General features: G+C 45.2%; 2 protein-coding genes across 6 annotated transcripts in view; both read right to left on the bottom strand.

Moving 5' to 3' along the window:
- Positions 1–13,454, bottom strand: part of kdm6ba (lysine (K)-specific demethylase 6B, a) — a 69,598-nt gene extending 56,144 nt beyond the window's left edge. For 2 of the 5 annotated variants that reach the window (XM_059014561.1, XM_059014562.1), the window contains exons 1-3: positions 12,804–13,453; positions 9,896–10,014; positions 8,746–8,848 (exon numbers count right to left, since the gene is read on the bottom strand). The gene's annotated coding sequence lies outside the window, so the exon portion shown is untranslated. Of the gene's footprint in view, positions 1–160; positions 185–8,745; positions 8,849–9,895; positions 10,015–12,803 lie in introns of those variants that run through there. The other 3 variants (XM_059014567.1, XM_059014566.1, XM_059014564.1) reach the window with 3 other exon arrangements.
- Positions 13,455–20,173: 6,719 nt separating this feature from the next.
- Positions 20,174–22,777, bottom strand: part of dnah2 (dynein, axonemal, heavy chain 2) — an 80,364-nt gene continuing 77,760 nt past the window's right edge. The window contains exons 86-88 of the mRNA XM_059014519.1: positions 22,477–22,551; positions 21,540–21,690; positions 20,174–21,294 (exon numbers count right to left, since the gene is read on the bottom strand). Coding sequence (XP_058870502.1) covers positions 21,140–21,294; positions 21,540–21,690; positions 22,477–22,551 — 381 coding nt within the window. The 3' untranslated portion in view covers positions 20,174–21,139. The remainder of the gene's footprint in view (positions 21,295–21,539; positions 21,691–22,476; positions 22,552–22,777) is intronic.

Raw genomic sequence — 22,777 nt, 5'->3', positions numbered from 1 at the left:
GATAGATCAGTTCTAGACTGAATTATTTTTGCCTTCAGAATATCTACTGCCTCAGATAACTGTACACGAGAGAGAAATGCCCCCCCCCTCACTCATGTATTAATTCATTCACATGAATGTCACATGATACTCAAAATAATAAGAAAAAAAAACCACTCACCGCCTCAGAGCTGTAATTCCTTCTCTCTCTCTCTCTCTCTCTCTCTTTCTTTCTCTCTCTCTCTCGCCACCCTAGCTACCGCACCCTCACAATAGAAACCGAGCAGAAAGAAAGCAGGCGAGGGGCCAAGCAAAGAGGCTGGAGATACGGAGAACAGCCACCGTGCTCCTGAACCGAACCCGGGGCTCCTCCAAGAGAGACTGACTGCCGCCTCCGTGTCCATTCAGGTCTCCGTTAAGCCAGTGTCAGTCTGAGCTTCTGAGAGGAAAAAAAAAAAAAAAAACACGAGCCCCTTCCAAACCGGGAGCTATTTATAAAAAATCCCTAAAATCACAAATCTTTTTTTTTTTTTTTTTTCCTCCTGGAACGCTGCATCCACATTTATTCCGACATTGACATAGTCAGACTATTATTATTATTATTATTATTATTATTATTATTAATAATATTGAGGCTAGCACACTCTGTTTTTATAAAACAGTAACGCTGGTATAAAAAGGACCGAATACTTGGGGGAGGAGAGTGAACGACAGAGCGAGAGAGAGAGAGAGAGAGAGAGAGAGAGAGAGGGGGGGGGGGGGGGGGGGGGGGGAGAGGGAAAGGGAAAGCTAGCTGTGTACGGATGGCTGGATCAGACTCAAGTAGCCGAACTCTGAATTCTAAGGTCATCAGGAATGGCTGCATTCCTGAGCAGGCACTGCTGCACACACACTTCCATCCAGCTGCATGCAAGGCTATGGAAGAAGGATTCTGCATACTGTGTTCCAATATGATCCGGAATATAGCTACTGCTTCACAGGATTCCTCGTTCGCATGAAAACTGAGCACGTTCACCACGTTCATTTTGCACCGTGGTCACACAATGCATAGTTAATAATAACAGACTTCATGAGCTCTGAACCCCAGGACTGGGTGCAGCAGCAGCAGCAGCAGCAGCAGGGCTAGTGTGAGTCTGTAACCCTGCTCAAACTCCTGGCTCCTGATCATTTCAATATTAATAATAATAACAGACTTCATGAGCTCTGAACCCCAGGACTGGGTGCAGCAGCAGCAGCAGCAGCAGGGCTAGTGTGAGTTTGTAACCCTGCTCAAACTCCTGGCTCCTGATCATTTCAATATTAATAATAATAACAGACTTCATTGAGGGGAGCTCTGAACCCCAGGACTGGGTGCAGCAGCAGCAGCAGCAGGGCTAGTGTGAGTTTGTAACCCTGCTCAAACTCCTGGCTCCTGATCATTTCAATATTAATAATAATAACAGACTTCATTGAGGGGAGTTCTGAACCCCAGGACTGGGTGCAGCAGCAGCAGCAGCAGCAGCAGGGCTAGTGTGAGTTTCTAACCCCGCGTTAGAAACTGTAAACAGTTATTTAGATTTTGTTCATCAGAAATAAATAGATGCACGGACTGCATTGTGTTGGGAGCATGACTGTATCCACATACCACAGCAATCCACAGCGTTTTGTGGGGTTTATTTTTTCCACCTTGTTAAATCCCTTCTCTCCTTCCTTGCAAAGACAAGATCAAGGATACACAAAGCAGCATGAAATATTCAGGAGGTCTCAACATGCCAAACTGCTCACCTCTTTAAAAGACAGGACACACACACACACAGAACAGCTGACTACTGCCAGCGCTCCCCTTAGCAACAGTCAAACACACAGCCGCCCCCATTGGCCAGCCCGGCAGCTGACATCACAATCCTGTGGTTGCCCGGGCCAATGGGGAGGGCGTTCTGCTCCTGGATTCTGTTTTCACCATGGTAACAGAACACTGCTCTGCTCCAGGCTTTGGTTTCAGTGTTATTGGGGGGCCCCCTGGAAAGATAGGACTGGATGCTGCTGTGTTTAAAGCGCCTCTCTTAAAGCGATAACGCTTTGTTTAAAAGATCAGAAAAGGACAAAGCAGAGACGATCAGCCAGGATTTCATGCCTGTTTCGCGCTGAAGCCTGGTGAAACAGTTGCACTGGCTAGAGTTCTTGTTTTGAGTTCTGCGTTACTGGATCCTTATTTAACTGCCTTCCATGTGTTATTTAAAATGACCTGGAGCTTGATGTTTAAATACACTGAGCCTCCCTTACAGCTGCACGAGCAACTCCTATCACTCCAACAGAGTGTACAGAAAGGTGTCGAATTAGAAGAGGCAACGAAACATCGAATCACAACCTGATCCAGATTTATGCTATCAAAAAATTACACAGATGGAAGGATGGACAGACAGACAGACAGAGACCACGATAACAAGCCCAGGGTCCGACTGGCGCCACATTTCATTACAAGTGCATCAGTGTTTCTGCAGATATACGGGGAGAGGAGACAGAACCTGCTTTACGTTACAATATGCAATGTGAAAGCTGTCTAAACTTAACAGCCAATTTAATAATGACAACGAAAGGAGGGCTTCGGTGCTGAAAGACAGCAGAGAGAATTCCAATACTGAGTTTAAGATTTAAATCAGTTCTTATTTATGGACTGACGAACACACACAGACAGACACACACACATACATACATACACTGACATACACGCAGACAAACACACACACAGACACTGACACACACGCAGACACACACACACACACACGCAGACAGACACACACACATACATACATACACTGACATACACGCAGACAAACACACACACAGACACGCAGACAGACACACACACACACATACATACACTGACATACACGCAGACAAACACACACGCAGACACACACACACACACACACAGACACACACACATACATACATACATACACTGACATACACGCAGACAAACACACACACAGACACTGACACACACGCAGACACACACACACACACACGCAGACAGACACACACACATACATACATACACTGACACACACGCAGACAAACACACACACAGACACTAACACACACGCAGACACACACACACACACACGTTAACAATAGGGTTAGGATCTTCAAAGAAGCGCATTTAGGGCAATTCATTAAATTACTTTGCCACTAAGATATTGTTTCCGAATCTTTTTTTTTTAAATGTTAGTTTTCTGTACACTGACTGTATTTGAATTAAAGACGACCTCTATACTTAAAGAGGACACAAGAAAGTTTACAAACGAGAGGAGGGCAGAGTCCCCTCTCTCTCCCCCAATTCTGTCCCCTCTCTCTCCCCCCGATTCTGTCCCCTCTCTCTCCCCCAATTCTGTCCCCTCTCTCTCCCTCCCCCCGATTCTGTCCTCTCCCCCCGATTCTGTCCCCTCTCCCCCCCCCCCCCCCCTCGATTCTGTCCCCTCTTTCTCTCAGCCCAGGGCAGGCTTGAGGCATGGAGACTGGACTGCTCCCTCCCTCCCTCCCTCTCTCACCCCCAGTTTGCTCTTTGCTTTCCTCTGATAAAAAAAAAAAAACCTTTCTTTCTTAATGCCAACCTCCACCCCCTACCTCCAAATCACCAACACTGTACAACAGCAGTGCTTTGTACTGAAGTAATTAGTTGCAGGACAGGATATCAAATCTAAAGGGGTTGAGATAATCATCTGCTAATCAATCTGATGTCTTCATTGTGTCGGAGGGTGTGTCTGTGTTTTCTTTAGGGGGTGGGGGTGGGAAAACAGGAAGCAAGCAGCAGTTGACTTTACACATTAAATTAGCCCCCCCCCCCCCCCTTTCCTCCTCCCTCCCCCTTAACTGGCCTCTCTTTATAGCAAAGAGGACCTCTTCAGAGCGCAGAACCGGGGGTTGGGGGTGTAGTTTCAGGTCACTGGGTTTACAGATATATAAAAGGGAGGGTGCAGCTTCAATCTCCGCTAAACCACATGCTTTTCCCACGGTTATAATATGCATAGGGTTAACATGTTTGTTTTGTTTTTTTAATAGGCTTTACCAGACCTCTCTGTGCTTTACAATGCTTCCCTATGCTTTACCACACCTCTCTGTGCTTTACAATGCTTCCCTATGCTTTACCAGACCTCTCTGTGCTTTACAATGCTTCCCCATGCTTTACCAGACCTCTCTGTGCTTTACAATGCTTCCCTATGCTTTACCAGACCTCTCTGTGCTTTACAATGCTTCCCTATGCTTTACCAGACCTCTCTGTGCTTTACAATGCTTCCCTATGCTTTACCAGACATCTCTGTGCTTTACAATGCTTCCCTATGCTTTACCACACCTCTCTGTGCTTTACAATGCTTCACTATGCTTTACCACACCTCTCTGTGCTTTACAATGCTTCCCTATGCTTTACCACACCTCTCTATGCTTTACAATGCTTCCCTATGCTTTACCAGACCTCTGTGCTTTACAATGCTTCCCTATGCTTTACGAGACCTCTCTGTGCTTTACAATGCTTCCCTATGCTTTACCAGACCTCTGTGCTTTACAATGCTTCCCTATGCTTTACCACACCTCTCTGTGCTTTACAATGCTTCCCTATGCTTTACGAGACCTCTCTGTGCTTTACAATGCTTCCCTATGCTTTACCAGACCTCTCTGTGCTTTACAAAGCTTGCCTATGCTTTACCACACCTCTCTGTGCTTTACAATGCTTCCTTATGCTTTACCAGACCTCTCTGTGCTTTACAATGCTTCCCTATGCTTTACCAGACCTCTCTGTGCTTTACAATGCTTCCCTATGCTTTACCAGACCTCTCTGTGCTTTACAATGCTTCCCTATGCTTTACCAGACCTCTCTGTGCTTTACAATGCTTGCCTATGCTTTACCACACCTCTCTGTGCTTTACAATGCTTCCCTATGCTTTACCAGACCTCTCTGTGCTTTACAATGCTTCCCTATGCTTTACCAGACCTCTCTGTGCTTTACAATGCTTCCCTATGCTTTACCACACCTCTCTGTGCTTTACAATGCTTCCCTATGCTTTACGAGACCTCTCTGTGCTTTACAATGCTTCCCTATGCTTTACCAGACCTCTCTGTGCTTTACAATGCTTGCCTATGCTTTACCACACCTCTCTGTGCTTTACAATGCTTCCCTATGCTTTACCACACCTCTCTGTGCTTTACAATGCTTCCCTATGCTTTACCAGACCTCTCTGTGCTTTACAATGCTTCCCTATGCTTTCACTGTGTTGCATTACACTTTGCTGTGCTGTTACTAGGGGACACTTTTATAAGCATATAACACAAATCCCTCAGTTAACGTCTAAGAGACACGTGTATCCGCCCCCCCCCCCCCCCCCAAATAGGTGTGATGTAATGAGTGATGTAATGCCCCCCCACTCACAGCACACTCCCTTTGATGTGGTCAGTGCAGAGGCGTGTGTGAGAGAGTGATTGACAGCTTCCCTGCCCTGTCACCCACTGCTTCCTGTGTGACCTCACCCTAGGACAGCCCCCTCCCTCCCTCAGCGAGATTCACACACCTTTGCAATCATGTGGCAGGCTTGAAGCTCACACTGGCCCTTTTCAGAGCTCCCTTTGAAATGATCAGGAGCCAGGAGTTTGAGCAGGGTTACAAACTCACACTAGCCCTGTTGCTGCTGCTGCTGCTGCATCCAGTCCTGGGGTTCAGAGCTCCCCTCAATGAAGTCTGTTATTATTATTAATATTGAAATGATCAGGAGCCAGGAGTTTGAGCAGGGTTACAAACTCACACTAGCCCTGCTGCTGCTGCTGCTGCTGCACCCAGTCCTGGGGTTCAGAGCTCCCCTCAATGAAGCCTGTTATTGAAATGATCTAACCCCAGGACTGGGTGCAGCAGCAGCAGGGCTGCTGTGAGTTTCTAACCACAGGGTTTGTTGATGGTGGGATAATTCTGCGCATTTATACTCTACAATATGGGAATGAATGAAAACAAGCAGCGATATGAAACAGCCAGGGTTCCATCGCAGCTGCAGCGGTAAAAAAAAACAGCTTGTAACGGAACCCTGTCCTATACTGAGATACTCAGCACGGGCCCGGGGGCAAGCTGTGTGCTTGAAAGCAGCAACCGCCACTTCCTGCCCTGTAGGTCAAAAGGAAACTCGATCCGTCCTGGAGGAGAAGCGCTTCTAAATTTAGCCCGCCCCCCCTTTTCTCTCTCGGAAGCTGAGGATGTGAGGAGGTCAGAGCGGAAACGAAGCAGAAAGGGGCTGACATCTGTACACATCTGGAGCAGGGATACAAACTCACACATAGAATTTCCTGTGTGTGTGTGTGTGTGTGTGTGTGCGAGCGCGCATGCATGTCTCTGTTTGAGTGTCTCTGTCTGAGTCTGTATCAAACCAGAAGCACAGCAGGTCTCTTCAGTGTGAAGAGTCTCTCAGCCTCAGCGTGTGTCTCTCGCTGTGTGTGTGTGTCTGTGTGTGCACGTCTCTGTGTCTGTGTGTCTCTGTGTGTGAATCCCAAGTGGTACAGCGTGTCTCCTCACTGTGGAGTGTCTCTGAGACTGTGTGTGTGCGCGTGTGTGCATCCCGACAGGCACAGCCTGTCTCGTCAGTGTGGAGTGTCTCTGTGTGTGTGTGTGTCTGTCTCTCTGTCTGTGTGTGTGTGTGTGTGTGTGTGTGTGTGTCTCTCTGTCTGTGTGTGTGTGTGTGCGTGCATCCCGAGAGGCACAGCCTGTCTCTTCAGTGTGTGTGTGTGTGTGTCTCTGTGTGTGTGTGTCTCTCTGTCTGTGTGTGTGTGTGTCTGTCTCTCTGTCTGTGTGTGTGTGTGTGTGTGTGTGTGTGTGTCTCTCTGTCTGTGTGTGTGCATCCCGAGAGGCACAGCCTGTCTCTTCAGTGTGTGTGTGTGTGTGTGCGTGCATCCTGAGAGGCACAGCCTGTCTCTTCAGTGTGGAGTGTCTCTCAGACTCTGTGTGTGTCTCTCGCTCTGTGTCTGTGTGTGTGTCTCTGTGTGTGTGTGTGTGCGTGCATCCCGAGAGGCACAGCCTGTCTCTTCAGTGTGTGTGTGTGTGTGTGTGTGTGTCTGTCTCTCTGTCTGTGTGTATGTGTGTGTCTCTGTCTCTCTGTGTGTGTGTGTGTGTGCGTGCGTGCATCCTGAGAGGCACAGCCTGTCTCTTCAGTGTGGAGTGTCTCTCAGACTCTGTGTGTGTCTCTCGCTCTGTGTCTGTGTGTGTGTCTCTGTGTGTGTGCGTGCATCCCGAGAGGTACAGCCTGTCTCTTCAGTGTGGAGTGTCTCTCAGACTGTGTGTGTGTGTGTGTGTGTGTGTGTGTGTGTGTGTGTGTGGTGTGCATCCCGAGAGGCACAGCCTGTCTCTTCAGTGTGGAGTGTCTCTCCTCCTCTCTCTGGGGGTGGACAGGATTGCAGCAGCAGCACAGTCTCTGTTTGTTCTTCAAAGACACAGCGATCGCTCTGTGGAGGGGAGGGGGGCTCCCCTGTATCTCATTATCACACATCCTCTGATCACACAGCGGGTTACAGTCCCCTGTATCTCACAAGCTCAAGTGCCATTGTCCTTGTACTGCAGCTGCATCTCTGTGTAGGGGTGTATTTCTTTTCAGCTCTCAAATACCATAAGATCAGAGAGCAGCTCATTACCTGAGCAGCGTCCTGCGTCTGAAGGTCAATCTACACTGATTACTGCTTTATGGTGTCGGTTTTTTATCACTGGTATTGTGAACTGGACTGAAATTTATGATTATTTTTTTATGGTATCAAATTACGTTTTTTTTTTCCTGTTACTGGATCCATTAATTTATTTCATGATATATGTTTGCAATTAATAGTCTTTTCAGTTCAGTCAAATTTTGTTCAAATCCACTGTGAACAGTTGGGGCCACCTAAAATTTTAGTGTTGAGATTATATATCTATATATCTATCTATCTATCTATATCTATATATATATATATATATATATATATATACACACACACACACACACGCAGTATATGTGAATATAATTTAGATCTTTTATTTAACATCATGCAATCAAAGAAACTACAAAATGATCTCGCAAAACTCTACCGGAAGCCATAATAGTAGTACGGTAGCATTTCATGTTAGATTTGTCACATTATTCCATTTTTGAAACTCCAAAGCGGTGTGTGATTCAATATGTTGACAAGGTAACATTATCCAGCAGGTTTCATTCCACTTTATGAAGCTGAATCAGTTTGTTCTCTATAGAGGCGGGTGCAACACTTATCTAGAGCTGTACATGCTGCACAATTAGCATTATTACTCCATTCAGTTTGTCATCAGTATAGGCACAGTGCAAGCATCAGCTGCTTTAAATGCACACACAGCGAGACATCCGCAAAATGAAGCATTTACACTTTACAGAACTGCTTCTCTCTCTGGGTTTAGAAACGTCACCACCTACGCAAATAACCTTAAATCAGTTCATTTTAATACGAAATCTTTAAGAATTAGACTACGTGTAGTTAATAAACACTGTGAATGCTAATTTTTTTTAAAATAAATCGAATAATGATCACATTACGTTAATAACCACAAAAAAGAAAACCTGCTTCCATTTACTGATGTTTTACACCCAGGATCCGTGCAGCGAACATCAGCTCGCTATCCCCACCTTGTGGACAAAAGCCAGAACTGCAAACATGTTCATAGCGATACAAAATGCCGGTCCTGTTTTACAGTATTGGAGCCATTTGAAAATGGGTCAGGCATTGTTCCTGATCATGAGAATTAAACCCAGGACTCACCTTGACAGCTCTTGGGGAATCTTCTGCATTGAATTCTGGGAGATCTACCCAGGATCCTTTGCAGGGAGGTCCAAGACCCGCCCCCTCCAACCAGCATCCTGTTCTGCAGGACAGAGGAGAGAGAGGAGGCAATTGAAATGGCCATCTAAATACATTTGAAATAAGAAGCTAAAATCTGATGCCAAGACATTTCTGATGGCTGAATCACATGACTGTCTGGTTATACAAGGGTAGTAAGTGGATCATATTTGGGGTGCCACTGCACTTGCAGGACAGACCCGCTCATTAAAATCCTTGGCATATTTCTAAAGAGGAGACTGTTGTCTATTCAGGTCTATCAAGAGATTTAGTGAGCGAGGAGCCCGAGTGAAGTTATCCAGCAACAAACTCCCCGTCCACAGCGGTGCTGCCCTCCTAGAAACAGGAGAGCATTTCGAAGGACCGGGCTACTTCTGAGATGAACCGTTCATTAAAATACTGAACATATGTTTAAAGAGGAGAGGATTTCTCTATTCAGAGATGCCAGGGTATTTAAGTAAGGGGTCTGAGTGAGGAAACATGGGCCCTAGTCTTGCTGTAAATCAGCTGTTGCAAAACTTTTGAACAGTATTGTATATACTGTTATTATAAATTTAGTCATTTAGCAGACGCTTTTATCCAAAGCGACTTACAGAGGCGAGGGGGGTGAACTCTGCATCATCAACAACTGCTGCTGCTGCTGCTGCTGCAGAGTCACTTCCAATAGGAGCTTGTTTGTTTTACGTCTCATCCGCAGGACGGAGCACAAGGAGGTTCAGTGACTTGCTCAGGGTCACACACAGGGAGTCGGAGGCTCAGCCGGGATTTGAACCTCCTGGTATGAAGTCGTTAAAAGAGGCACCCTCACGAGACGATCGCTTCTCAAGTATACTGTAGTACAATAGGATTCTGCAGCCTTGAGTAAACATGATCGTGATCGTATAACAAGCTGCTTACCCACCAGGACTTGTTCTGATGTACTGTCCTCAGTGATTGAGCACCACTGACATGTATATACTGTATTTAAACTGCTGATGGCTCGCTTGTGCTGATCGTAATGTGACAGAGCGGCCGAGGACAGTGTAAATGATCAGGCTGGAGTCTTGAAACCCGTGTCGGAGGCCCCGCCCACCTGCAGTGACACGCCCACTGAACTCCACGAATCCTCCCTCGTGCTCTGAAGCAAATCCGCCCGGATACAAGCCTCCTCTCCCCTCCGATTGGCTGCTCCGTGGGATCCTGCTCCATTCTCTGCCAAAACGGAAAAAAGGGCTTATTAAAACTGATTTCAGTGTGAATCCACAGCTAAAGGAGGTAACGTCTTAAGAAGCTTTTTTTTCGCTTTTGAAAATGGACGCGTGTAGAATTTATACAAGATGACCAGAAACAGGACAGCAGTAATTTCACATCCCTAAAAAACAACAACGTCACTCTAAAAGACATCATACGTTCAACCTGGGATCAGAAACATTCACAATTCCATAATTCTTGGAATCTCATATCCCGGATACTCTTGTCCTGACTATTCCATGCCATAAGGGGGCGCTGTAGCTAAATGCTGACTGGGCCAACCCAGAACCTTCTCCAAAGCACTTGATAAATAAGAGCAAGACTAGACTGCAAACTATACTTGGGTAGATTTAGCTGTAGCTACACACCTACTACAGTTTGACACGCAAAAAAGTACCCAGCGTAACTGAAATTGAAACTGTAAAATGAAGTGAAAGGTTAGAGGGTGGCATTCTAGTCCAAATCGGGCTGTTTTGTTCATAATCAAACAAAGGAAAAACACAGCTCTGAACATGCTTTCTGCTTTCAACATAATTAAGTAACAGTTCAACACTTTACAAAAAAATGAGCCTAACTCGAATTACCTCCAATGTGTGGTTTGTTTTAACAGAATTAAATGGCATAATTTACAATACAGCAGAATAAAGGAAAATAAATGGATGCACAGACGCCTGCAGGTTTAAACAGACAGGACTAGCTAGATCGCTACATCATTAGCTATGTAGTCAATGACATCGCAAACGCGTTAATAGATTTCAATAGAAATAAGTGAGTGTGGTTGCCATGGCATCAAAAGCCTAGAAGCCCCTCCAGTGTTTGTTTTCAGACACAGGCGTGTTAGCATACAGAGATCTAGTATTTTCTGCAGCAAAGTCACGTTCGATGACGTCTTTACAAAGCTCTGGGGGCCCTTTTCTATGCATCTGGCGCCCTCTTGCGGATTATTAACGGTACTGCACGTTCATGCTGTACGTTATTAGAACATCATGTTTTTCTGGCACACTTTTTGTTAGACCCAGGTGTGTTCTAAACTTTAATGCACTGGGAATGCTGAGAAGCACTCCGGTCCCTTATAAGAATTTACCATAGTTTACCCTAGTTTCACATTTAAAAAAAAATGTTTTTAATTAATGTTTATATGCTTTCACTGTGCTTTACTACACTTTACTGTGTTTTTACTATGGGAAGCTTTTATAAGGGTTAGTTTACCATTTTTTTTAAATATGCTTTACCTCTCTGTGCTTTACAATGCTTCCCTATGCTTTACCACACCTCTCTGTGCTTTACAATGCTTCCCTATGCTTTACCACACCTCTCTGTGCTTTACAATGCTTCCCTATGCTTTACCACACCTCTCTGTGCTTTACAATGCTTCCCTGTGCTTTACCAGACCTCTCTGTGCTTTACAATGCGTCCCTGTGCTTTACCAGACCTCTCTGTGCTTTACAATGCTTCCCTATGCTTTACCAGACCTCTCTGTGCTTTACAATGCTTCCCTATGCTTTACCAGACCTCTCTGTGCTTTACAATGCTTCCCTATGCTTTACCAGACCTCTCTGTGCTTTACAATGCTTCCCTATGCTTTACCAGACCTCTCTGTGCTTTACAATGCTTCCCTATGCTTTACCACACCTCTCTGTGCTTTACAATGCTCCCCTATGCTTTACCAGACCTCTCTGTGCTTTACAATGCTTCCCTATGCTTTACCAGACCTCTCTGTGTTTTACAATGCTTCCCTATGCTTTACCAGACCTCTCTGTGCTTTACAATGCTTCCCTATGCTTTACCAGACCTCTCTGTGCTTTACAATGCTTCCCTATGCTTTACCAGACCTCTCTGTGCTTTACAATGCTTCACCAGACCTCTCTGTGCTTTACAATGCTTCACCAGACCTCTCTGTGCATCAGAGTACAGTGCTGTGTACTATAAAATGGAGTTCGGGCGACCTCTGGCGGTCATTGCGGGTACACGCCTAAAAGAAAGTAGGAGGTAACCGAAAAAAAAAAAAAAAAAAAAAATCTAAAGAAAAAAAAAAATTCAAAATGTTCTTCCTGGAAAAAAAAAAAAAAAAAAAAAAAACTACACCCGCGCGCGCGCCACAATGTAACCACATGACATTTCAGAACGAAAATGCGACACTCCTCCTTATTTCCTAGGCCCAGACAGCAACTCTGGAATAAAAAACATTGTGATATTACACACACACACACACACACACACACGCGTATGCACGTTTTACATATGAAAAAAAAGTGTGCTTGTGCCACGCAACATTTTTGCAATATTATGAAAGACTGCAAATCAAAATCGCTGCAGTTCACGTAAAACTACTCCCATTACAACGCCTCGTCATTCAAAGTGAACAGCGAGACGCAAACACACAACAGCTCTTGTATCTCCGCTAAGTTCAGAAGCAGGGCTACCCATCTTGCTGCAGAAGCGTGTCGCGCACAATATTATTAAACGCCCACCAAATGCTTTGAATTGTTAAATGAACAGAATTGCTTAAAATAACTACACTGCATAACTACTGTATTTCATTATTATTTTGAAAATAAAATAAATCCATGCAACGTTTTCTAGATATATACGAACACAATATACAATATATACACACATATATAAATAAATACACATATGCACACACATTATGGATTTTAATAGAGAAGCGGAAAAAAAAGTGCGTCACGTTACACTGTTAAAAGTTGTGAACTATAAAGTCCTATGATATTATTTTCCGGCACGCTTACCTTGTTTCTGGGTGGCGATATGTTGTTACGCCGCACAGTATATTGATGTAAATATAAATATATCTGTATATTTTCCCTGCAGCTTTAAAATAACAATGCGGACTCCAGTTGTATTCTGCTGATTGACAGTCATTCAGCCACGCAGCCCGAAATTGCAACCAAATTATGTAAGACGATCCGCAGCCAACGAATCGAACCATTTTCTTTAACATTATGCCCTTTTGCGCGCAATCCACTTCTGCGGGCAACACAACTTCACTGCAAACGTGCAACAGCAATAACAACAACAACGACACTGTCTCGCCAAAAAAAAAGGAGACATTTCGCATTTTTTTTTTCTAACAGTTATATTGTTCACGTTTAGTATAACTGCATCCCACGGACATCAGAACGTCCTTATATTTGTAGCAAACACGACGGAAGCACCTCTCCAGGTTTGCAGATAGGTAGTTTGTTTTTTCTCTCTCAAGGAAGAAAACAGAAGCGGTCCTGATTTGAAATTGCGCAGTTTTTATTCCTCCGCTACAGCAGTGACACACACACAGCTACACGCTCCCTCCCTCCCTCTCAGTCTCTCACTCGCTTCAGTTCTATTGTCACGGTGGGTTTTGCTGCTCAGAACGGCCCCGCCCCCTCCTCTTCTGATGCGGTGAGTCAGAGAGGGAGAGCGAGCGAATCTCTCCCGCTAAGTTGGACGAATTTAAATAAATAGACTCTTCTTTTCTCCTATACAAGTTTGTATTTTTGCTGTTTTCCCGTGCCTTCCCTCCCCGTGTTTACACTATGCACGTACCACAGTTTACCCTGCGTTGCCGTGTTTCATAATAAGAGTGTGTTTTACCATACCTCACTGTTCTTTACAGTGATTCCCTATGCTTTACAATGCTTCCCTGTGCTTTACCAGACCTCTCTGTGCTTTACAATGCTTCCCTATGCTTTACCAGAACTATCTGTGCTTTACAATGCTTCCCTATGCTTTACCAGAACTCTCTGTGCTTTACAATGCTTCCCTATGCTTTACCATACCTCTCTGTGTTTTACAATGCTTCCCTATGCTTTACCAGACCTCTCTGTGCTTTACAATGATTCCCTATGCTTTACCAGACCTCTCTGTGCTTTACAATGCTTCCCTATGCTTTACCATACCTCTCTGTGCTTTACAATGATTCCCTATGCTTTACCACACCTCTCTGTGCTTTACAATGCTTCCCTATGCTTTACCACACCTCTCTGTGCTTTACAATGCTTCCCTATGCTTTACTATACCTATCTGTGCTTTACAATGATTCCCTATGCTTTACCACACCTCTCTGTGCTTTACAATGCTTCCCTATGCTTTACCAGACCTCTCTGTGCTTTACAATGCTTCCCTATGCTTTACCACACCTCTCTGTGCTTTACAATGCTTCCCTATGCTTTACCAGACCTCTCTGTGCTTTACAATGCTTCCCTATGCTTTACCAGACCTCTCTGTGCTTTACAATGCTTCCCTATGCTTTACCATACCTCTCTGTGCTTTACAATGCTTCCCTATGCTTTACCAGACCTCTCTGTGCTTTACAATGCTTCCCTATGCTCTTCCATGCTGTCACTGTGCTTTACTACACTTTGCTGTACTTTTACTGTGGCACACTTTCGCAAGGATTAAGATGCCTTGAATTATATGCTCTGTTTGGTTGTATTTTTGGAGTAAACAAGAATCAAATAAAATGGGCAGAGCTGCAGGAATCGATTACTCAATAGTTGTGATGGAGCTCTCCACAGTCGATGAAGAAACAGCTGCTCGGGTTTGTGAGGGTCGCTGCTTATCTTAACGTATTCTATAAAGTCTCCTGCATTTTACCACGTGTGGCTCTGTGTTCCTTTCCTCTTACTATTTTAAACAAACTGCACGTGTGTGGCCTATTAAAGTCATCAATTCAATTAGACAATCACCAGTGTGCCTATTTTGATAATTTTCCAAGATTTGTTTCAGCGACAGCGGTCTGATTTCATACTCACAGCAAATCAAAACCACAGAAGCAACGACGGGGTGTTCTAAATTCTAACCCACATTTGCACACAACTGTACGGGAGAATTATCTTTTGCATACACAGCTCCGGAAGGCGTGGAACTGTTTGCCTCGTGGTATGAAGATGGAATTTGATCACCTCTCTTTCTCTGGTTTTCGTGTGACGGAATGGCTTAGAACAATCTGCCAGTGCTTCTTCTCCAGTCCACACTAACAGATAGATACGCGTCTTATGTGTTCTGTAGGCTACTGGTTAAGTTCAATGTTAAGTTTTGGACTTTACTGCGATTTCACTGTTTTCCAGGACCCCCTTGTAAAAGAGGCCCTGGTCCAAATGCATACATCTCCGGGTTAAACAAACACATGCATAAATACATGAGTTAACAAATGCATCCAATTGGTGTCTAATAAGGACGCCAGTGTGATTAATCCCCCAATGTTAAATCGAAGCTTGCAAAATAAAAAGCCACTGCCATCAGCAATAGATTAATGGAAAAACCAGCACATGGTTGTCAGTGAATAATGTTAAAAGCATGGGCAGGAACAGTAAAGCACAGCACATTAAAGGCAGGGTCAGCTGCAATGCTAAAAGACTCTTAGTGCCATGCTTGCTCCATTGAGCTAGAGGAGGGGGGCAGCTGTGTGTGCAATTTAATTGAGTTTGTATGCAAGTAAATGATGCGGTGGCTTAATGGGTCCTTTCTTTTCTATTTGTGTGTGTGTGTGTGTTTTTTGTGAGCGATTTCCATGTTTTTTCTTCAGAGCAATTGTGGGAGGCCTGAATGGCTGTTTTGCATCCCTCAGAAAAGAAGGACAAAACATTCCCACTTGACAGAGTTTCCAAAAGTGCAGGAGGCTGTGTGTGTGTGTGTGTGTGTGTGTGTGTGTGTGTGTGTAACAGTGTGTGCAACTGAGCATGTATGCATGTGTGTGTGTGTGTGTGTGTGTGTGTGTGTCTGGTGAATAAACATGACTAATTATTAGCTTACAATAAGGCTATACACTCCTGCAGTTTGTACAAACGGAAACAATGCTACCTGTTGACTGTAAATCACTCGAATTATAATCTAGAGAGAATCTTTCCCACTTTCACCTGAAGAAGAGACCTTTGAGGTCTTGACAGCTTGTGATTAATTACTGTTTAGTTAGCCCAATAAAAGGGATCACAGCTCCTTCTCTTTGTCTATCATCTGTAGATAATAATTATGGAAAAGGTCACCCAGGTTGAATACTCCACGCTGCAGCATGACTCCGCCCTCGAAATGCGTGGATTAGAAAACGTCACGCACTGCGAGAAAAGGAGACCCTACAAACAGGGCTGCTAATGGGGGGAGGTATGAGTTCATTAATGGTACTAATTTCTAAGAAATATACAACCATAGAAATTTCCCAGAAAACGCAGATGATAGATTTTTGTGTTTACTTTTATTAATGATTTGTCATAGATTTGTATCTCAATCTGGGATCTGAACTGGGGGGGATGGGGGGTGGACACTAGCTTTGAACTGGGGGGGGGGGTATGGCCCCTTAAGCACCCCCCCAATTGGCATCGTTCCAGATCAGCAGCCTTGTTAGCTAACCCAACACAAGAGACCTGGTCTGACATCAGCGCTCTTTCTACTGGAGGAACTGGGAGCTCAAGGGTCTGGAATGCTGGGCTCAAAAACTGGCTCTTGAAACATAATTATAATAGGAGTCCTCTATTGCCATGGTTACACATCCACCACTACAGTATCAAACACTCCCGTGCTAAGATGTGTACTGAATGCCGTCAGGCTCTTTGACAAATGAGCTGAATCTATATTGAAGGCTATGAGAAGGACTTCTTCAGAAATGTGTGTCAAATTCTTTTGTGTTAGTAGCACCCTTATAAAAGTTTCCCGGAGTAAAACAAAGCTTATCAAAGTGTGATAAAGCATGGTTGAGAACAGGTAAACGCTGTAAAGCCCAGAGAGGTATGGTAAAGCGTGTTAAAAAAAAACAAAAACATGGCGAACCATTGCAGACTAAATGCATAGTCTAACCATTGGAGGAGAAGCATGTTAAGAATGCAAAATTACCTGTGCAAAAATAGACAGTTTTTATATTATACTCACATTTAGCAGCGTGCTAGATTTGCACCATTTATATGCTGAATTGGAGGACAAATGTTTCATCTTGTACCATTATTATTATTATTATTATTATTATTATTATTATTATTTATTTCTTAGCAGACACCCTTATCCATGCTCCATAACCATCGAATTAATGCAATTCATTTCAGGTTTAGGGTTGGAGCTAGGGTTAGGGTTGGAGCTAGGATTAGGGCTGGGGCTAGGGATAGGGTTGCAGCTATGGTTAGGGTTGCGGTTGGAGTCAAGGTTTGGGTTATGGAAGTATGGTTAGGGTTGCGGTTGGAGTCAAGGTTATGGAGGTAGGATTAGGGTTGGGGCTAGGTTTAGGGTTAGAGCTAGGATTAGGGTTGGATCTAGGATTAGGGCTGGGGCTAGGATTAGGGTTGGGGCTAGGGTTAGGGTTGGAGCAAGGGTTAGATTTGGGGCTAGGGTTAGGGTTGGAGCTAGGATTAGGGTTGGAGCTAGGGTTAGGGCTGGAGCTAGGGTTAGGGTTGGAGCTAGGATTTGGGCTGGGGCTAGGGTTAGGGTTGGAGCTAGGATTTGGGCTGGGGCTAGGATTAGGGTTGGAGTTAGGGTTAGGGTTGGAGCTAGGGTTAAGGCTGGGGCTACGTCTAGGGTTGGGGCTAGGATTAGGGTTGGAGCTAGGATTAGGGCTGGGGCTAGGGTTATGGTTAAGGCTAGGGTTAGGGCTGAGGCTAGGGTTAGGGTTGGAGCTAGGGTTAGGGCTGGAGCTAGGATTAGGGCTGGGGCTAGGATTAGAGTTGGAGCTAGGATTAGGGCTGGGGCTAGGATTAGGGTTGGAGCTAGGATTAGGGCTGGGGCTAGGGTTATGGTTAAGGCTAGGGTTAGGATTGGGGCTAGGGTTAGGGTTGGAGCTAGGGTTAGGGTTGGAGCTAGGATTAGGGCTGGGGCTAGGATTAGGGTTGGAGCTAGGATTAGGGTTGGAGCAAGGGTTAGGGTTGGAGCAAGGGTTAGGGTTGGGGCTAGGATTAGGGCTGGGGCTAGGATTAGGGCTGGGGCTAGGATTAGGGTTGGAGCTAGGGTTAGGGTTGGGGCTAGGGTTAGGGTTAGGGTTGGGGCTAGGGTTAGGGTTGGGGCTAGGGTTAGGGTTGGAGCTAGGATTAGGGCTGGGGTTAGCATTAGGGTTGGGCCTAGGGTTAGAGCTGGAACTAGGGTTAGGATTGGGGCTAGGGTTAGAGCTAGGGTTAGGGTTAGGGTTAGAGCTAGGGTTAGGGTTGGAGCTAGGATTAGGGCTGGGGCTAGCATTAGGGTTGGAGCTAGTGTTGGGGTTGGGGTTAGGGTTAGGGTTGGGGTTAGGGCTGGGGTTAGTATCCCCAGTAAAATCTATTAACATCAGCACTGCTTCTTGTTTTAAGCATTAAACCTGCTTGACAATCTGTGAGCCACACAGGAACCCTCCTGTCTCCTCGACAGCAGGCCTTTCACCTCTGAAAACCTGGATTCAAACCTGGTGCCTTCGACTTCTTTAGTGCTCTCAGGTTTGAGCTCCCTGCAATTGCAAAGCAGTGCGGAATTAACCCGAGAAATAAACGCTGCAGAACCTCATTTACCCTCTTCCACCTCCCCCTGCAAAAAAAAAAAAAAAACTTTGCAGTCGCTGTAGAAGAAGATTAAGGATTTTTTTTTGCACCCTTTTCATATACCCAAATCTGTCTTTAATTGAACTCTGTTTATAAAACGAGGCACACACACATACACACAGGGGGGGCTGTTTGTGTGGTTCTCAGGCAAAGCAATTAGGTCGACACAAAGCAGTTGCAACCAAAGTTATATGGTTTGGGAGAAGGACTGGGGAGCGGAGAGGGAGGGGTAATATTCACCTCTTAGAACGGGACCACCGGACATACACATCAAAATAAAAAAAGGAGGAATGAAAAGACTTCTATCTTGATCGTGTTCATTCAGGTCGGTGTGACCGAGGCTAGCTGGCCGCGACACTGTGGGAAATCTGCACTCTGGTATTGTGAAGGAGAATTCAAGTGTCTGTCTTTAATAAAGTAAAAAGCTAGCGGTGGGGAGGTGGGGGCAGAGGGGGTGTTCACACACAAACCTTTCTCTGCTGAGATGAGAGGCAGGAAGGAATATTAACAGTACATCCACATTCTGCTCTTTGCATTCAGGACACCAGTGGGTCTGTAGTCTAGGATACCAGGGTGATTAACCCTGATTCAAGGCTGCAGTGCCAGTAACTGGGTTTGGTTATACTCTGATGTGGTGGTGGATACTGTCTTCCATAGTCCTCTGTGCACTTAGCAGAAAGAAAGCAGGCAGGCTCTGTATTAGTTTGCATTCCCCGAAAGGTAGTTTCAGCTGTTTTATGGGGTGTTTTTAACCGATCTTAACAGTACCGTATCTAAATAGCATTGTTGTTTAAGTCACTAAAATAACTTTGTCAAAATCTCTAAGTGTATGTGTGAGTCTCTTCAGTGCATATTGAGTAAAATGACAGGCTGTGTGTCTTATTTTAATATCTACAAAGTGGCTGCCCTTATAAAAGTTTACCACTGTATTTTTGCAGCTTTTACCATACTTGGTTATACTATGTATTTAGTCACAGCGGTCTGGTTTCATATGCACAAGTCAAAACTACAGAAGCAATGGGGTCTTCTGATAAAATGTGCACATTACTGTAAATGAGCATATTATCAATGTTAAATTTTTTTTTTTTTCCCAAAAAACTTTCTGTCCCCCTCTTGAGTGTGCGGGGTAATTTTTTTTAATTAGCAACCCACTCACCAGTCAGCCTTTCGAGAGGTCGAGACTGAAAGCGTTGTTTTCCACTTGATTGAAAAAAGCATTACGGTTCGCGTCCTGGCTGAGCGAAGCAGGCCGGTCTTCGCTGGGGACTCCGAAGGGAGCGTCGTATTGGCTCAGGCACTCCCTGTGGGTTTGGGAGGTAAATCCCGGCGGGGGACTCCTCATCGCTCTGCAGCGCACCCTGCTGGCTAGGCACCCAGTGAGCTTAGAGCGGAAACCTGCAGGGCTGTCCTCCAGAGGGCGGTAGCACACTGCCATCCGCTTTCGAGTTCCTGGGTGAAAAAGGAAGCTGGCTTGGTCGTGGGATCGGAGGACGCCCCCTGAACCTTCGAGCCATGTGGGGAACTGCTGTGGTGAGGAGAAAAGTGATCGGGCATTCCAAATTGGGAGAAAATCGGGGGGGGGGGGGGGGGGGGATTATAATTGGACACACTGAATAAAATAAAAAACATCACATTTCTTTATTTATTTTTATTAAAGGTGTTACATTTTTTGAACCCGACAACTATGGCACCAAACAAGTAACCGTGGCCAAAAACTGCCCCAGAACAGATTGCATTTTAATATGACCCCTATCTACACAAGACTTCAATAATACTCAATGCACATAAGCATTCAAAAGATTTACCGCTGGTTACACGGGGTCTGATAATCGCTCATCTTGGACTTGCCCTTATCTAAAGTAACTTCAGAGCATTAGGGGTCATGGAAACAGCCGTGAAGAGTAACAACAGTGTTGGTTCGTTTGGGGCTTTTAATAGAAGCAGGTTAATCTGAAACAGACGTATCAAAACGACAAGCCTGAGAGACAAAACAGAGGGGCAGAGTGTACTGGACAGATAGGGTCAGATCTAGCACAGTCTTTAACACAGCACGTCTTTAAAAACTCGTGACCAAAGCTCTGTGAATAGGTTGCATAAAACACCTTTAGTTTAATTTTCCCCTTAGTGCTCCTGGAGTTTAAAGCTGTTGCACGAAGCAGCTGAACACATTACCCTACCCTTACCCTAGTTAAGGGAAGATCCTGTAGAGTTAAAAACTTAAACTTAATACTTAAGGTGTTTTATGCAACCAGCCCCCGATCTTATAAAACTTGGACCAATTCTGAGTCCTTAAATGAATTCTTTGACACAGTTTGACTTTCTCTTTCACAAAAAATAAATGTCACAGCGGGTTAAAGCTCTTTTATAAATCCGGCCCATATTAAGTTAATAAATAATTATTTTTTAAGTTTTTATATTGTTATCCTGTGATATTATATGTTTTCATGTTATTGTGCTATTCTTTCATAGATACTTGACTGCAGTAGCTGAAGGACAGGAAAGCGCTCCTGAGTTTTTTGTTGCGAGCCATGCTGAGTGAGTTGCGGTTGTGTTTTGCTGTGTAAGGACCGCCCTGATGAAGGCAGCCCGCTCCCTGGGTGGGGCTCCTAGCTGTCCAGGCTCATGAGCAGGGCAGTGCCCCTCTTGATCCAGTGGTCAGGCTGCATGGCTCCTGATTTCAGGTCCACTCCCACCACAAAGGAGGCCCTGCCGGACAGTCCGGTGCGATTCGGGAAGTAGTAGCAAGGGCAAGCGTACGTTCCTGCAGGGAACAACAAGCTCATTAACACCACAGGGTATGAGGGGGTGTGTGTGAGGGGGTATGAGGGGGTATGTGAGGGTATGAGGGGGTATGGGAGGGTATGAGGGGGTATGGGAGGGTGTGAGGGGGTATGCGGGGGTATGCGGGGTATGGGAGGGTATGAGGGGTATGGGAGGGGTGTGAGGGGGTATGAGGGAGGGGTGTGAGGGGGTATGAGGGAGGGATGTGAGGGGGTCGTGCCACACCTTTCCCACTCTTCTTCTTGTTTTCCACAGGTTTGAAGTGGATGGTGGGAATCGGGCACACCAGCTGCATGGGCTGAGCCTCCACCAGACTCGAGTTCTTCTGATCCCAGCCAGCTCCCTCCAGGAACAGCCCCTTCACAAACACGCCGTCCTGGAAAAACAGCAGAATATCCAAACACGTTCCTCCATCAAGTGACAAACAACGACCCACGACAGACTGCGGATTACCCGACACACGCGATTCAGCGCTTTTGAGTTGGCGACACTAAAAGCTTAGAGAAACTTTTCAGCTTCTATGCCTTAACCTCAGGGTATCCGTCGCGCTTGCACGTTTCACCTCAGCAGTGCATTCTGGGGTCGTATTACCGGCTGAATCAACAGGGGAAGCAGCAGCTGGTTAGTTAAGGACAGGAAATAAAGCCACTGCAGGGGTGGAGATAACTTCACCTCCCAAGCAAGTGCAACGCTCACTGAAAGCATGGCTTGCAAACAGAGAGTTCTTTAATCGAGTGTAGTACCAGATATCATGCTTTAAATTATTATTATTTGTTTATTTAGCAGACGCCTTTATCCAAGGTGACTTACAGAGACTAGGGTGTGTGAACTATGCATCAGCTGCAGAGTCACTTACAACAACGTCTCACCCGAAAGACGGAGCACAAGGAGGTTAAGTGACTTGCTCAGGGTCACACAGTGAGTCAGTGGGATTTGAACCGGGGACCTCTTGGTTACAAGCCCTTTTCTTTAACCACTGGACCACACAGCCTCTTTAAATACAAAAAACACACAATGTACAATGACATTCTTTCAAAATTGCACTCCTGGGACCTATATAAAGAATAAAAGTGTGCAACCGGCAGGGTTTATGGAACTCATAACCAGTGTGCTGTAACGAGGACCAGTTTGTGAGGAGCTGGTTTGGGGTACTGGGGCTTACCTTGGGCGGGAATAGCAGGTTATTGTCGTCCACAGTGGAGACAATGAATTCCCAGGACAGAGTGTCCACTGAGATCTGAAACATACAGTGGAAAGAGTTCATTAAACACTGCTTGCTGTAATCCTAACTTGCTGCTTCCTGGTTCGTGTTGTATTTCAGTGGTATTATTTGCACTTACTGTATTATATATTAAGCTTGCACTGTAACCTCGTATTGCCCTGTAACACCTGTAAGTTGTTAAATAAATAAACAACAATAAAGCTTGTGAAGAATAGTGGGTTATCACTTCATGCTGCTACTC

The sequence above is a fragment of the Acipenser ruthenus genome, chromosome 48, assembly GCF_902713425.1.
Source record: "Acipenser ruthenus chromosome 48, fAciRut3.2 maternal haplotype, whole genome shotgun sequence".
NCBI classification, from domain to species: Eukaryota; Metazoa; Chordata; class Actinopteri; order Acipenseriformes; family Acipenseridae; genus Acipenser; species Acipenser ruthenus.
This window is presented reverse-complemented; position numbering and strand designations above follow the sequence as displayed.